Source organism: Heloderma suspectum, chromosome 4 (assembly GCF_057233095.1).
Source record: "Heloderma suspectum isolate Gila_16-S chromosome 4, 16-S_ref, whole genome shotgun sequence".
NCBI classification, from domain to species: Eukaryota; Metazoa; Chordata; class Lepidosauria; order Squamata; family Helodermatidae; genus Heloderma; species Heloderma suspectum.
Genome location: NC_139461.1, coordinates 164548671 through 164566228, shown reverse-complemented (window position 1 = coordinate 164566228; position 17558 = coordinate 164548671). Strand labels below are relative to the sequence as shown.

Genomic DNA, 17558 nt, shown 5'->3' with positions numbered 1-17558 from the left:
TCCAGGTAAGGCAGTTGGTCCCCGTTTGAAGGAGAACCACAGGAAGACTCTGAAAGCTGTCTTCGAGTGATGTACACACGGGAAGCTGTGTACATCACTCGAATGCATCAAATTGGGCCTAGCCTTTCCTTTACATAAGGTGCTGTATTCTGAAATATATGTGGGAACATAACCTAACTTGAACACCTCTGACTGTGAAGAAACACTTGAAATAATGATCTATAAAATCCTTAAAATAAAAAAGCAAACAGCTGTAAAGTAATTAACAATTAAACTGAGAGGGCATGAGAGAAGACGATATGGGACACTTGGAATGTGGCAATGTCATGTAGAGGGTAGGGAAGGGAGCTACTCCTCTCCTCATGCCTGCCCACAGGTCAATATGCCTCAACTAAAATGCTAAAATGGAAGATCCTGCAGTAACCATAATGTTAGGGCAAGTGAAACCATCCACAACTGGCACAACAAGAGTTAAGCTGCAGCCACTGCAGTCAAATAAGTCAGGAAAGAGTTAAAATGCCAGGACCTTTGTGAACCCCGTAGGCTGTTGCCAATTCCAGTTGCATCCTCAGCTTTTGCAGGTCAGCCACATGAAGCTGTGACAGGGAAGGTGGATGTGAGGCCGATTTGAGGGGACATCAAGTTATTGGGGGCATCATGTTCTCCACATGATAAGACCAGACAGAAGATTGTTTACACATGCTCCATGTTTTCAGTGAAGAAGGGTCAGCTTATATTCTTGTAATATGCACCTTACTTTTAAAATGATCATAAATAATTCTAGATAAAAAGTAGTATTTTATATTTAGATTTCCAAGAGTTGCATAAGCTTGAGGTAACCTTGAGGAGTAAATGAATCTCAACCCTCAAGTCTCTGCATTCATTTTCTCTCTTTCCCCTCTCTCATAATACTAGAACTTCATTAATCCAATGAAGCTAAATTCAGGACAGACCAAAGGAACTACTTCTTCCCACAGCACATGTGGGAAACTATGGAATTCATTTCCACAAGATGGCTGCTGGCTTGTTCAGCTTTAAATGGGAATTCATGGAAGGTAAGGCTACCAACGTCTACTAGTCATGATTTATTTATTTTATTTACAACATGTATATACCGCTCTACATCTAAGCAGATTCCGGAGTGGCGAACAATAAAAAGATAAAAGGAGTAAAACACCATATTAAAATTATTCTTTTAAAAAACAGAGTGCCAATAAAAACCGTGGCTGATCAGTCAAGGAAGCCTTCCTGTTAATAGATCCATTTTCAGGAGGCACCAGAAACACCCCAGTTTTGGCACCTGCCTGACCTCCACAAGCAGGGAGTTCCATAGAAAGGGAGACACCACACTGAAGGCTCTTCTCCGGGTGGATTCCAGTCGGGCCATGGGTCCATGTGGAACCACCAGGAGCATGTCCTCTGATGACCTCAGTGACTGGGCAGGTTGGTAAGGGAGAAGGAGCTTTCTCAGGTATCCTGGTCCCAAGTTGTTTAGGGCTTTGTACACTAGTAGCAAAACCTTAAACCTGGCCCGATAGTGAATAGGCAGCCAGTGCAGTTCCCTCAGGAAAGGAGTTGCATGCTGAAAAGGGACAGCTCCCGATAACAGCCAAGCTGCTGCATTCTGCACTAGCTCCAACTTCTGGACCAGCCTTAAGGGCAGCCCCACGTACAGTACATTGCAGTAATCCAGTCTTGAGGTTACTAGCACCTGTACCATTGTGGCTAAGCTATCCCTGTCCAGGGGGGTGTCTCCACCAGTGATTTACTCTGAGCCGGCTGGTGTGGAGGTCGTTAGGGATACATGACATTGTGGCCATCCAGCAGCCACCCCGGAGCTTATTGGGGGAGAAACTGGATTTCCTGAGACTGCTTAAAGTCCGATTCTTTTCCTCAAGTTGGGTTCTCCCTGGTATAGTTGCTGTGTGCCCCAACCCCCGCACTGACCTTGGGTATGTTAGCCCTGCCCAGGGGTGTGCCTTTCCCCCTGACCCTGGTCAAGGGGTGTTTCCTGTGTGTTTGCCATCCCTGCACAAAGCAGTTAGTGTCTACTCAGACGTAACTCCCATTGTGGTCAATAAGTACTCAAATGAGTAGTTTATTGCCTTAAGAAGGCAATAAACTACTTTGACTCTTTGTTATAGAGATCCTGTGGGTTAAAACGGGGACTGGTTTCTGTCTTTGTATCTACTGCTCTCTTTCCCACCACAAACCCATTAGTGTCTCCTCAGAAGTAACTCCCATTGTGCTGAATGAGGCTTGCCCTCTGAATGCCCACATCAGAAGTTACAGAGATCCCCCTCAATTGCAATGGCACAGTTTAAAGCCCAATTACCGAAGTTAAGCACAATCTCAGGGCTCCGAGTCTCTGTTGTTTGCTTTATTGCCTTAGGAAGTAACTACTTCACAGCTTCATTATAGAGATCCTGCGCAGTATCGGTTTGGTTAGAAAGGCGGCTAATTTTCCATGCCTGTGTTCTCCCTCCCCTCTTTCCAGCACAAGCATGTGTGTGTCTACTCGGAAGTAACTCCCATTGTGCTCAAGCTGGCTTGCCCTCTGAATGCTCACATCAGAATTTACAGAGGTCCCCTTGAATTGAAGTTTAAAGCCTATAAAAGGCTTCACCAAACCTGAGATTCCCCATGGCTTGGTTTATTGCCTTAGGCAGTAACTATTTCACACCTTCCTTATAGAGATATTGCAGTTAGAAAGGGGGCTGGTTTCCCATCCCTGCATCATCGTCCCCTTTCCCAGTACAAGCATATGTGTGTCTACTCAGAAGTAACTCCCATTGTGCTCAATGAGGCTTCCTCCTGAAATGCAGGTGCATCTGGAGCTTCAGGGGAAATGGGGGGAGAGGTGGGGAAGCCTCTCTTATTGGTTGAGCATCCCCCGCCAGTCAGATGAAGTTCACTCCAACCCCTACCCCCACCAGAAAGCATGTTCTGTGAAGTGATTTTTACTGTGCAAAGCGCTCCCTCATGGGAGCCCTGCACGGACCAAATCGCAGCAAAGCTGATTCCTTAAAAAAAATATCCAGTACTCCTCCATTCGCTTCTCCTTCCGTTGTTGTGGAGACATGGTCCAAGAGAGGCTGTAGCTGGTGAACCTGCTAAAGTTGGTAAAAGACCACCATGGCAACTTGGGCCTCCAGAGACAGTGATGGATCTAGGAGTACCCCCAAACTACGAGCCAGATCTTTCAGAGGGAGTGCAACCCCATCCAGAACAGGCAATTATCTTATCTCCTAGACCCGAGATCCACTCACCCACAGGGCTTCTATCTTGCCAGGATTCAGTTTCAGTTTATTGGCCTCATCCAGCCCATTACTGAGTTCAGGCACTGATCCAGGACTTGCATAGCCTCTCCTGATTCAGATGTCACAGGGAGATAGAGTGATGTGTCATCAGCATACTGATGGCACTTAGTTCCAAATCCACTAATGACCACACCCAGCAGCTCCATATAACTGTTAAACAACATTGGGGGCAAAATGGTACACTGTGGAACCCCATAGCTCAATTGCCAAGGGGCTGAGGAATGGTCACCCAGTGTTACCATCTGAAATCAGCCCTGCAGGTAGGACTGGAACCACTGTAATATAGTATACTAATGCCCATCCCACAGAGTCAATCCAGGAGGATACTGTGGTCGATGGTATCAAATGAAAGATTGAGCAGAATTAGCAAGGTTGAACTCCCCCTGTCCCTCTCTCGATAAAGGTCATCCATCAGGGTGACCAGGGCTGATTCAGTCCTGTAACCAGGTCAAAGCCCTGATTGGAATGGGTCTAGATAATCGGTATCCTCCAAGATTACCTGCAGTTGTTCCGCCATGACTCTCCACTACCTTCCACAGGAAAGGGGTATTTGCAGCTGGACGGTAGTTGTCCAATACCACTGGGTCCAGAGTGAGCTTCTGCAGGAGTGGTCACACTACTGCCTCTTTAAGGACATCAGAAACCACCCCTTCCCATAGAGAAGCATTCACCATACCCTAGACCCACCCGGTTATACCCCCTTGGCTAGCTTTTATTAGCCAGGAGGAGCAGGGATCAAGAGGGCATGTGGTTGGTCACATTGCTGCAAGCACCTTGTCCAGGTCATCAGGCTGCAGCAACTGAAACTGATCCCACAAAATCAGACACCTCAACTGGAACGGCGCTAACAACAGTGTCATTTGCTGTGGAGACAAGCAATTTTGTCCCCAAAGTGTGATGCAAAAAGGTCACAGCAGGCTATATAATACTTCTAGTATGATGGCTATATAATACTTCTAATATCAGAGGCAGTATGCCTCTATATGCCCATTGCTGGGGAACATGAACAGGAGGCTGCTATTGCCCTCATCTCTTGCTTGTGGACTTCCCAGAAGGCATCTAGCTGGGCCACTGTGGGAACAGAATGCTGGACTAGAAAGACTTTTACTCTGATGCAGCATAGTTTATTTATTTATTTGATTTATATCCCACCTTTCTACCCAAAAATGGCACTCAAGGCAGCTTATGTTCTTCTTATGTTCCTATCTAACAGTATCAGATGCACACAAAGGTCCATTGACAAAGGGAAGTAAAAATAAATCAGTCATCCCTCTCCTTCCCATATCTGAGACCACACCACACAATCTGAGATGCAGGCCGGCAGGGAGGTATTGTAGAGTGAATTACAGAAACCATTTTGGATTCTATACATCTGCAAAGAAATACAAGGGAGTAACACAGAGGAATGTTTGCTGGTAAATAATAGAACTAAAATAGAAACAAAGTTTAATTGCTAAATGTCAAACACAGCAATCCTGTACACCAGTTATACTGGGGATGGAGATATTCCACTGCTACTTTGGCGGTGTGGCTACCATACGCAACACTTGCTCAGCCCAAGAGGGAAGGGGGGAAACACACAGGTAGAAAATACATAAATTGCATAAGAACTGCAGACATGACCCCAGAATCCCTGAAAGCACCACTGAACTGGAGACAATGCACAATACTGCCCACACAATGACAAGGATGCAAACTTCTGCATCACGACGTACACAACATGGACAATGACAGCGTTGCACCCCCAATCCACCTGGCCCAGGAGCTCAGCCAGCAACCGCCCTGCCCTGTCAGTCCCCAAGCATCCCTACAGGCAGAGGTTCAAATCTGCTTATGCTCCTCACAAGCTGTTTTAGGAGCACAACACACACAAAAGGGGAAGGAGAAGATACACAAAGTATCACCCACATAGCTCCCTTAACAGGATGCCTGCAGAGAGCACACACAACTGTCCTTGAGACAAGGGTTCAAGACGTACCCAGGGAGGGAAAGACTTGCCAAGCAGACAAAAGTGGGGGCCAGGGTAGGTAAGACATACTGACAATAGCAGTCTCCAGTGGCTCACTGCATACAGCAGGGGGTTGGGAAGCAGGAGACAGGAGTTCCAGGAACGGTGGGAGATGTCCCCGCTCATGCTCTGCTTGCCTGGCAAAACCCCCCATCATGTCAGGAACAAAAGAGAGGGAGTTCCTGAGACTCAAACCCACAGAGCAGTTGCCTAACCACTGATCCATAGCAGCAGGCAGGCAGCAGGCACATCATGAGGTACTTCTCTTCTCCCCTCTGCTCTGCCCAAGACAGTCATAGATACCTGGAGAAGAGGGGATGCGAGAGGAGTCCTAACTGGATGAAACAGGTGACATTTTATATGGGGGGGGGGTGTCCCAGGTTCAAATCCAAGGTATGTCCCTACACTAGAAAATAAGGAGAAGGGCTGCAGCCCCCAGGCACGCTTGAGCCAATCAAGAGGAATGCTGAATGGACTCATAGCCTGGGCCCTGCATAGGCCAATATCAGCCCTTTGGCCCACCCCGCCCTGGCAAACCACGTGATCAATTATGTTGCCTCATAGGCCAGCCCTGCCAGGCCTCGTTGCCCCTCCCCTCCCTCCCTCCCCCCCTCCCTCCCTCCCTTTCCCTGCACCCCCAGCTGACTGCCTCATACATCCTGTCAGCAGCACTGTCCCACTTGCGCACTCAGATAGGCTGCTGCCTCCCTTGAGTGAGCAGAGCGAGGAGAGGTCACTGGCCCCGAGACCATCGGGCACCCTGCCTGACCCCTCATAGTCCCGTCCTGAGGCCAGCTGAAGCCACTAGGGCATGCGGAAGGGATCCTTCTCTACCATCCTAACAACAGAGACGCAATGCATGTTGCAATGTCAATGCCTTTATTGAACATCGTCTGGAATGGAGTGGATCCTGAAAAGGAAAGACGCATGTGTGCGGTTGCTCACCTGTCACCCCAGCAGGGTCCTGTGCCTTGGACAGTGCTCAGCAGACAGCAGGGGAGCAGGTGCAACATCCCTCATGGCACCCACTCCATGCCAGGAACACCCTCACCTGTTGTATAACTGTCTGTCATGGAGCATGAAAGGGTGGAGGAGCCTGCCACAAGCAAGCAGGTTGCCAACGCCATGGAGGGACAGCTGGTCACTGCTGCTGGTCATGGGGTGGGTCATTCTCCTGGTCTGTTCAGAACAGTGTGTGGGGTGGATCCTGTACCTATGGATGAGCAGCCTGTGGAGAGCAAGGGAAGACGCAAACAGAGAGCAATGAGTTGCTGAAGCATATACTCCCAAAGCCTGCATGCCCAGTAGGTGTTTCAGGGACTGCAGGAGAAGAAGGAATTGCCACCTGAGTGCCCAGAGGGGAAGGGGGAAACTGCAGAGACTGTGACTATACATACCCCTTTCTCCTTCAGGGTTGGAGGGGGACAGCTTGTCCTGTTCCATGCATCTTGGTTAAGATCCTGCAAAGCAAAAGTTCTCATGACAATGTGGCCAGCAGTTGCAGTGGTTGAAGCATATAACAAAGTGGGGTGGGGAGAGACATGGGAGACATTTGCAGCCATTTATACTTTGTACCATGTGTTCCCCCCTCCACTGCTTACCTCTATGGGGCGTTCTGTCCTGGCAACCCCAGTTGTTAGACTGGAGTTTGATGTTGGATGCTTGTGTCCCGAGGTGAAGTATCTGTTAGGGTTCTAGGAGGAGAAGTGTTAACAATGTGCTCAAGTTCCTAGGTGTGTTGTGGAGATAGGCTCTTTGAAGAGCCCCTTCTCCCTGTTTCCCATTGCCAAAGTTCCCCCTTGTCATGCACATTTGGAGCTCACATGCAAGCAGAGAGATGTATCCCCATGCCATATGCTTTATCATCAGCATTATGTGCCAGACCTAGGGTTGGTGTAAAGCCGCATTGGTGACAGGGATGTGGTTGTGGTCTGTGGGAGTACAGGATACACCAGCCTTCCACAGCATGATGATCTCTGGATGCTTTGGACTATAACTCCCATCACCCCCAACCAATGGCCATGCTAGCTGGGGCTCATAGGAGTTACAGTCCAAAACATTTGAAGGCACCATTTTGAGGCAATCTGGGATACACCATCAGCGACCAACCGACCGACCGACCGACCGAGCTATCTGTCTGTCTGTCTGTCTATTATTTCATTTCATTTCTATACCACCCAATAACTGAAGCTCTCTTCCCTGTGCCATCTATGTCCTGCCCACAACTCACCCTGTTTTGGCTGTTCCACCAACATATCTGGGCAGTTCCGCCAGTGATGTATCTCAGGTTCCGTTGGTACAGCAGAGCTTCTGCCAAATCTTATATCCCCCTCAGCGAGCAGAACAGGATTGTGCCATAAAGTACTGCATTTTTGAGGAAGTGTAATGAAGCACAAGTAGGAAGATTTATAGGGGAATGGGTTTTATTTGTTAAGTTTTGGAAAAACAAATGACAATAATTTGTACAATCTTTTGTGTGTGTGTTTTCTCAGTCTTGCAGTATATTTTGTATGTAGAGAGTTCTTGATTTGTTACTTTTCAAAAAGAAAGGTTTTGCTGATTTGTCATACAAAGTCATTATCAACCTAGGAATGTCATAGTAATCCAGCAGGCTCAATTTCTGATGTGGGCATTTTCATGCCGGTGTAGATGACTTGAACCCACCTTTTATCTGTTTCCATCCATTTTACTTTCCAAAGGGGAAAATATTCAGTATCCAGATGCTCAAAGGCTTGCACAAATTGGTCAAAGATGAAGAATGGGTATGTACATCTAAATGTGTACCCCATTTTTATCAAAAGACTGCACTTGATCTAGATGTGAATTTCTTTATTTAAAAGAGTTATAAGTTCCCGAGGCAGCATGCAAAAACACTTAAAACCATAAAAACAAAACATAAAAATGATAAAATCAAAATCAAAAGGTGTGTGTGTGTGGGGGGGGGTGGAACAAATGGAAAGTAGGATATGGGGTGGAGGCTATGGGTGCCGAGCTGTTAACCCCTGTACTGCTGGCTTTCCCTCAGCTGTTTTCACTCAGGCCTGAGTGGGGAACTGACTTGGCATGCATAATATCTCAGGCTGTTGACTGGTAGGTCCCAGAGCCCTGTGGTTCAACAACCACATGAGAATCCCAATGGGCTTCTGCCCTTCGTCACTCGCCACATGCATGCTGGTCCCCTTGCCCAAGGCACGTTGTGGTTTGAAAGGGGGCTGGCATTATGGTGGGAAAAATGATCTCCCAGCTTTTGTGTTTTCTGTTCAACCATAACTCACAAACCACTGTAGGCTTTGCCACTGGTATCACAAGTTTTGTTAGGAAGCGGGTGGAGACTCCGGTGTTTATCGACATGGGAGTTGTAAGAGAAGCTTTCCCCACGTTTAGAACATGGGGATACACCCCCCACCCCCACACACAATGGGTTTGTTCAGAAGAATACCATGATCACAATACATCCCCCCCTCCAAGGTATAGTTCATGCTGGGGGTGGGTGCCTAGGGGTGAGGGCTCCAGGCTGGGGACAGCCATTTGGGGAGGAGCTCATGCCTGGGCCTGCTGGGTGGGGGCTCGTGCTAGGGATGGATGTTGGGGTCAGGGCTCATGCCAGGGATGGGTATCAGGGGTGGGGGCTCATGATGGAGGTGGGGGGTCTGTGGGTTTGGGGGGGTTATACCTAGGTCTCTACAGTGGAAGCTCATGGGCAATCAACTGGTGGGGCAGAAAGGGGGGGTCACTGGAAGAGGAGCCAAGGGGGTCACTAGGGGAGGAGCCAAGGGCACCTATTTTGCTATACACAAGCTTTTTGCTACACAGTTCAGCCCACCAATCAGACATTTCTCCACAATAACAACACGGAGAAAGCAGTTTGTGGCAGAGCCCACTTATTGAAAGCAACAGGGCAGAGGGGCACGGTGGAAGAAGAAACCCATTTCACACATAGGCAAACTAAGGCAGCATAAAGTCAATGACTGCGAGAGAGAGAGAGAGAGAGTTTGGGTTACATAATTACAGCATACTAAGTTCACAGAACCAACAGAAAGCAGGCTTTTTTTTAAAGTGGCTTAAAAAAGACACCCCAATTTATCCAGAATATGTCAAAACACAGAGAAAGGCATTTGCAGACAAGCCTACTTCTCCAAGATTTAGATTAAAGGGAGATGGGAGACCAGGAAACCCATTTCACACATAGGTGAAATGAGGTGTCGTGTCCGGCTCTTCATGACCCCATGGACCATAGCACGCCAGGCCTTCCTGTCCTGCGCTCTCTCCCACAGCGTGCTCAAGTCCAAATTCATTGCATCAGTGATGCTATCTAGCCATCTCATCCTCTGCCATCCCCTTCTCCTTTTGCCTTCAGTCTTTCCCAGCATCAGGGTCTTTTCCAGAGAGTCTTCTCTTCGCATTAGGTGGCCAAAATATTTGAGCTTCAGCTTCAGTATCTGTCCTTCCAATGAGCGCTCAGGGTTGATTTCCTTTAGGATTGACTGATTTGACCTCCTTGCAGTCCAGGGGACTCGATGCTGGTCATTGACAGTAACAATAAATGACTGATCGATAAGAGTCAATAACTGTAAGTGAGAGAGGTTGGGTTATGTAATCCCAGGGTTGTTGTTTTTTAAGTGTGGCCCAACAAACATTAGACAGGAGGAATTTAGCCAGGAAGTAATTGGCATTACCAAAAGGAATCATCTGCATCATCCAAAACTGCCTAGAATTGAGAAGCCATCACATGCTCCAATGTCTTGCCCAAGAATGGAAGATTAGGCACTGAGAGGTAATTATCCTACGTTTAATTTCTTTGATAAAGATCTCACTGCTGGCAGCCGGGACCATACAAGTCCTCAAAGAGGCATTAACCTCAGCCAAGGTCAGTATCCCCAGCTCAGCCCTGCCAGATTTCAATAGCTTGGACAGGCAAGGATCAAGGGAACATGTTGTAGGCCTAGAGATGTGAACACGGGGGCAGGGGGGGAGGAAAACTCCAATCCCCTTGAGATCACGCACTTCTGTTGGGGGAGGGCAGGAAATTTCCCACCCCATTTCAAGAACAACAGCAATTTCATGGAGGGTTGGTTTAACTCTTAAATATCTTAAATTGCTTCAAAATAATAATGGTCAAGCCACAAATCCTTTGGTGCTTAAGCTCCTCCCACCCCTGCATTTGAATGTCACTTATAAAAGGCAAAAGAGTCAAAACTGACACAGGAAATGTAATTTAAAAATTAAAATAATAATAAATCACAATAAAGCAAGAGTAATATTTCCATGCATGTATATAACAGAAATTAGCCCAGCTGACCACATTTAGATCCAGAGACAAGTGTCAGAAATCTGACTAATCCAAGCTGCTGAAATCCAGGGTTATGGTTCATGTCTCATCTTGATTATTAGTGCCAGTCCTCATCTGTGTGATGGAGCATCTCAGTTTGTAAAGCCAGAACAGGTATTTTAGAGCCCAGTAGGAAACAAAGCAAAACATACAACAGACAAGGTAAAAATGGAATGGCATCTTGGTCATATGTAGTAAGATTATTAGTAATACATTCACAGTATACAGTGGCCAGATTGAAAGACTCATGAAACTAGTTCCATGAGCCCTAGGATGTTTTAGACTTGTTTACTTCATGAGCAGTGCTCATGACTGGAGGAGGGCTAATGTTGTCCCTATCTTCAAAAAGGGTAAAAAGGAGGAACCTGGGAACTACAGACCAGTCAGTCTGACATCAATCCCTGGGAAAATTCTGGAGCAGATGATAAAGCAATCCACCTGTAAGCACCTTGAAAACAATACTCAAAGCCAAGATGGATTTGTCAAGAACAAATCCTGCCAGATGAATCTGATCTCATTTTTTGATCAGGTCACCTCCCTTGTGGACTGTGGGAATGCTGTGGACATAATATACCTCAGCTTCAGCAAAGCTTTCAACAAAGTGCCCCATGATCTCCTGATGAGCAAACTAGCTCAAAGTGGGCTAGATGAAACAACGATCAGGTGGATCCACAGTTGGCTACAGAATCGGACTCAAAGAGTGCTTCTCAATGGGATCTTCTCCAACTGGGGAGAGGTAACGAGCAGGGTACCACAGGGCTCAGTCCTGGGCCCAGTTCTCTTCAACATTTTTATTAATGACTTGGAGGAGGAGGTGCAGGGAATGCTGATCAGATTTGCAGATGACACAAAATTGGGCGGGATAGCTAATACCTTGGAAGACAAGAACAAAATTCAAAGTGATCTTGATAGACTGGAGTGCTGGGCAGAAAACAACAGAATGAAATTTAACAGGGATCAATGCCAAGTTCTGCACCTAGGAAAAAGAAACGAAATGCACAGTTACAAGATGGGGCATACGTGGCTCAACAACACTACAAGCGAGAAGGATCTTGGAATTGTTGTAGATCATAAGCTGAATATAAGCCAACAATGTGATGTGGCTGCAAAAAAGGCAAATGCTATTTTGTGCTGCATTAATAGAAGCATCGCTTCCAAATCCCAAGAAGTACTAGTTCCCCTCTACTCAGCACTGGTTAGGCCTCATCTGGAGTACTTTCTCCAGTTCTGGGCACCGCACTTTAAGAAGGATGCAGACAAGCTGGAGAGGGTTCAGAAGAGGGCAACAAAGATGATCAGGGGACTGGAAACAAAGCCCTGTGAAGAGAGACTGAAAGAACTGGGCATGTTTAGCCTTGAGAAGAGAAGACTGAGGGGAGATAGGATAGTGCTCTTCAAGTACTTGAGAGGTTGTCACAGAGAGGAAGGTCAGGATCTCTTCTCCATCATCCCAGAGTGCAGGACACGGAATAATGGGCTCAAGTTACAGGAAGCCAGATTCCGGCTGAACATCAAGAAAAGCTTCCTGACTGTTAGAGCAATACGATAATGGAACCAATTCCCTAGGGAGGTGGTGGGCTCTCCCACACTGGAGGCCTTCAAGACGAGGCTGGACAGCCATCTGTCAGGGGTGCTCTGACTTGGATTCCTGCATTGAGCAGGGGGTTGGTCTCAATGGCCTTGTAGGCCCCTTCCAACCCTACTATTCTATGATTCTATGCCTTCTTTTTGTACAGCAAGCTGCTTTTGAAACTCAGGGAAGCCTCAAAATCAGCTTGGGATATGGCACGGGTCCTGCTGTTTAAAGGGAAAATGCTTAAATTCCACTGAGTCAGCATAAGCCACTTTTGTGAAGTGTTGCAAGCAGTTCTTTCAATCCTGACTCCTTTTTATAAAACTGGTAAAATGACTTGGATCCCATTCTGAAATCTAGAAGAGGTGCACTTGCAATTAAGTGGGTAGGATATAGCACCCCAAACACTAGGACCTTGTGTACTTTCAGATTCCATCTCTTCTATAGAACATTCACTCTTAGGTTGCATCACCATTATAACCAAGTCCAAACAACATAACATGGCCTTTAATCACATTCAATTGCCCCCCGCTTCCCTCTGTTGTCTCCCCCAACCAATACATAAGAAAAATAATAATGGACAAAACTTCTCAGAACGAGCCTGAGAAGGCTCAGGTTCAAAACACCACTTAAGCATGAAGCACAGTGGGTGACCTTGGGCCAGTCATTCTCTCTCACCTAGCCTATCTTACAGGGTTGTTACGAGGATAAAATGTGTGCTGGGGGAGCCACCTTGAGCTTGGAGTAAAGACAGGATATAAAAGTAATAACTAAATAAATAACATCATGGTAGTTTTGCAATGATCTACTGTGGAGTGGCAGCAACCAACATTATGAGGATAAGTCAGGTAGATATGATTCTGGTGCATATATTTAGGATCTGGGTGCCAGAATGAAAGTTCTGCCTGGGCTGGGACCGTGGACATTCCTGGTCCTAAGGAGATGTTGAGGAGTAATAATGATGGGAAAGATTACTGTCTCCACTACACATGTACACAAACTCTCTCTTTCTCACGCATGTGCGCATGCACACACAACACACACACATGGGCTGTTCGCATGACATGCCGTGGCTTGTCATGGCTTATTTAAGCTATGATGAGCCGTGGGGTGCCATGCTGAATATTCAACCCCCAACTGTGGGTTGTCCTGCCGTATGAACCCAACCAATGGGGGCTATGTGAGGGGGTTAAACAACCCTTGCATAACCCTAGAACAGGCCATGGGATAACCCTCACATAACCCCCACCAGCTGGGTTTGCATGACATGACAATCCATGGTCGGGGGTTGAATATTCAGGATGGGACCTGTAGTCACCACGGCTCATCATGGCTTAAATAAGCCACGTCAAGCCATGTCATGTCATGTGAACCCAGAATCACAAACCTTTGGAAAAATGGGGAAAGCAAAAGGGGAAGTGAGACTATAGATTAAAACAAGAGTGAGATCAGATGCCAGTTTGTCTCACAAATAGTATGCACAGAAAAAGAACAAAGGGGTGGGAGTAGACTTGAGAAAGGGAGATAGCATCCATATAAAAACCCTAAAAATCCAGTGCCTAAACTACCGTGTACATGTACAAACACAGGATTAATTTATTTTTATAGAACATTTCAAGAGGAGACATTATAACATTTTAGTACCATTATTGAGCAATATCCCTTGCACCCATGCAAAACAAACACTTACTGGACACATTTGGGTCGTCTCCTATAGATGCTCTCTGCACAGATGAATTCTGCATATCCTACATTATTATTTTTATCATCATCATCATCATTATTGGTATTCACCAAGCCAGAATTTAGGCACTGCAGATTGAATGGAATCTCTCTCACTAGCTATGCAGGTAGAACAGTGGAAATAAATAAATTGGTCAAGGTGTCCAAGTATTTATTGATGGAAGTCTGCACTCTAGCAAGCTGAAGACAAAATGAATATGTAAAAGCTCTTATTTCTCTCTCTTAATATGTTCTGCTCTGCCAACAACACCAGAGATGTGAACACTCAAATTCTGTGATGCATTTCCTAATGCAAAAACAACTGAGGTCCCTGTTGTACTGAGCAGACCCACATCTGCCTCCTACGCCCAGTCCTCTCCTCACTCCATCTGAATTGGACCATGTTTCTTACAAGGATAGGGCAGGAATGCACCGCTGACAGCCTGGAGAGACACAGCCTGGGAGACTTCAGGGAGGCATAGACCACCACACAGGGAATGACAGTTGGGAAAATAACAGAAGTCTTTACACACTCTCATAGAGAAAATGCTATTATGCCATGCTATTAGGTACGCATTCAGATGGAACAGCATTATGATAATCTAGTTTGAGTTTGTTAATATATAGTTTTATACATATATAATAGCAGGGCATAATAACACACATTTTGTAGAAACAGGAGGCAATTTAGAAAAGCACAGAACTGATAATTTGGAGGATGTTTCACTTAGGTGGCTGGATCTGCAGCTAGTACAAACTGGTGTAAATTCAGCAAAACTGCAAGTTCCTATTACATGTATACTTCTGATGCACAGAATTTGAGTTGGTGCATCTTTGGTGCACAGAACAGCTTCACAATCTGAATCTACTAAAATATGTCTCCTAAACCCCAGTAGTAGAAGCTTAGAAGACACTTACACTGATCGGCACCTAGCTATGAGAAAGGGCCAATCGGGCCATTGAAAAGAAGAGGCTACAAATGCGTAAGTGACTCTGTCTTGTGGTGCCATGCTTGAAGAGGCAGATTAGCAACCTGTGGATGATTAAGTCTTTCATCTCTGAGTCTAGAGGCCCTGCATCCAATGAATGTCCAAATTTGATAAGGCCAAAATGACAGCTTCCTTTTGAAAGAGTTCAGCGGTGCATTTTATGCACTTCTGAATCTTGTGGTGAGCATGTGTGGCGTTTACACTTGGCAGTCCATCCCATGGGGGAGGGGTGTCCCTTTCTGCATTTGGCAGTCCATCCCATGGAATGGGGCCCACTATGTATCAGCTTTCCAGTTCCAACGTAAGTAAAAGTGCTCTGGGGGGACTCTCCCTGTGCTTTCAGATTAGCACAGCTTGAATGTGACAGTCCAGAAAGCTGTAGTGCTGATGTGACCTATGAGTAATTTCTTCACAGAACACAGCATCCTAGGTGGAAGCGGCCAGGATACAACACAGCTTTCCTCCAAAGAGCAATGCACATGGGGTCAGTGAGCTCAGGCTGAGCAGGACTTTCTCCTATCGAAACACAGTACTCTAGCCACCGCATGGCACTCCCCCGCCCCCTGCACACAGCAGGATATCATACTTTTCTTCATCATGCTCCCCATCTATAGCACCTGAAAGCATCTATTTGGCATGTTAAAATAAAGAGATTAAAAATAATGTTATTGTTTCATGTCATTTTCAGTCCGCTGGCAACATTACAAAAGGTGTTGTAAATATGCTAAAACATTTTACTCTGTCTCTTCTTGCCTCAAGGTGACTCTGCAGACCCTCTGTTTATTACCCAATATTTAAGAGGCTGGGGGAGAGAGAAGAAAAAATACGAATTAAAGAATCAAGAAGGAATAGCTTCTCGCTGCCTGCTCGGAAAACCTGCTGGTCACTCAAACACCCACTAGAGGGTACTCTTTCCTCACAAAGGAGTGGCACACCTCCAAGAGCAAATAATTGGAACAATTATCATAAAAAACATTTAAAAAGAGCACACACCTTGTTCATGCATACAAACATGCAACTGCTCCTCTTGTCTCCCGACACTCCAGGTGTCATGAAAATATGGAAGCCCAAGTCACTTTCCTTAGCGTGTATGAATTGGGCCAGCATTCATCACCCATTCTGCCCAGGGACAAAGAGCAGCCTGATGTGACCCTCTTTAAGCAGCTATAGGTTCATGTCACCAGATGCACACTGCTGTTGCACAACCTCTGTTCGTCTGTGAGAGCATCGGCAGCCAAGTGGCCTTGGTGTACTGTTCTTTCTCAAGGCTGAGTGAGGAATCCTAGCATAGCACCAGATTCCTTTACACACATCTGTGTGACAAAGCTCAGCCCCTCAATGACTCCAATCGTATCAGGCAGGGCTGAGTATATTGGAGGCTGAAGGGTACCCGAAGCACCCTCTCTGAGCTACCTTTGACCATTCCATTGGGCTGCCTTTCCGGAAAGTTTGCTGGATTCCACTTCAGGCATTACAAGGGGGAGGGAGGAAAACACCGGCATCATTGCAGTGGAAGAAGGCCAGCATTCCCAGGTGGGCACCCTGGTTGGAGCATGCGTCTCTCTTTATCCTCCTGCTCCGCCGCCCCCCAGGTCTGTGTAGTCCTTGACCTCTGGCCCTGATCTGTGGGGAAGAGGGTTTAAGTACAGGGTTCTCAGCTTGCAGATGCTCTGGTGAGCAGGTTCTGTATATTGTGGGGTACAAGAGCAACTCTCAGGCTTACATGCCCCTCTTCTCGGTAAAATGGCAAGTGATCCAGGAAAAAGGGGTGGGTGGTAGAACATACACCTGTGTACCTCAGGTCACCTATGACATTTTATATGTAGTGGGAACCATGAATGAGCCCAAGATTCCTTCCCATGAACTACTGATGCCACCAAAATGTGTACTTACTGGCTTGGAAATATGAATCTTGGTGGATTTGTAATTCTTGCCTCAGTATGAAGCACGGGTTAGGAATGTCAGAGAATTCCGCGATGGATCTCGGTGAGGCCGAATGCCAGTGCATTCGGCCCCCCGAAATCCATCATGGAATGGCCTGCCACCCCCCCCCCCCGCGGATCCCCCCTGGGACAAGACTTACCTGTTCCGGACAGCGGCGGCTCCAGCAGTGGCTTCGGCGGTGGCTGGTCTTCCGACCGGCTGCCACCACCACCATTTGCAGTCTGTGTTTTTTTCTTTTTTCCCCCCATAGATGTGATAGGCTACGTAAAGCCTTACGTAGCCTATCACGTCTGTTTTTTTTAAAAAAAACGCATATGCAAATGGTGGCAGCTACGGCCGCTGCCATTTGTGTTCCTTATTTTTCGCCGTCTTAGTCTACGTCAATATTTACATAGACTAAGATGAAGAAAAGAAAGGGGAATGCAAATAGTGCCCACTACGCTATTTGCATTCCCCTTTCTTTTCTTCGTCTTAGTCTACGTAAATATTGATGTAGACTAAGATGGCGAAAAATAAGGAAGGCAAATGGTGGCCGTAGCCGCCGCCATTTGCATACGCGCTTTTTTGTGTTTTTTTTTACCCAGAGCCCTCCGCGGCCAGAAATCCGGCTGCGGACGGCCCTGGCCTGGGCCTGGCCGGCTGCTCCGTGGAGCCGCCGCGGATCACAGCCGGC

General features: G+C 46.7%; 1 protein-coding gene across 13 annotated transcripts in view; it reads right to left on the bottom strand.

Moving 5' to 3' along the window:
* The window catches only part of PBX1 (PBX homeobox 1), a 272023-nt gene that overhangs the window by 57635 nt on the left and 196830 nt on the right, over positions 1-17558 (bottom strand). For 3 of the 13 annotated variants that reach the window (XM_084851050.1, XM_084851051.1, XM_084851049.1), the window contains exons 3-4: positions 6726-11633; positions 6380-6556 (exon numbers count right to left, since the gene is read on the bottom strand). The exons of 5 other annotated variants lie outside the window; for them this stretch is intronic. In XM_084851050.1, the coding sequence (XP_084707176.1) occupies positions 6380-6455 (76 nt within the window). In that variant the 5' untranslated portion in view covers positions 6456-6556; positions 6726-11633. Of the gene's footprint in view, positions 1-526; positions 6557-6725; positions 11634-17558 lie in introns of all 13 variants that reach the window. 5 more of the 13 variants (XM_084851046.1, XM_084851047.1, XM_084851052.1 and 2 more) reach the window with 5 other exon arrangements.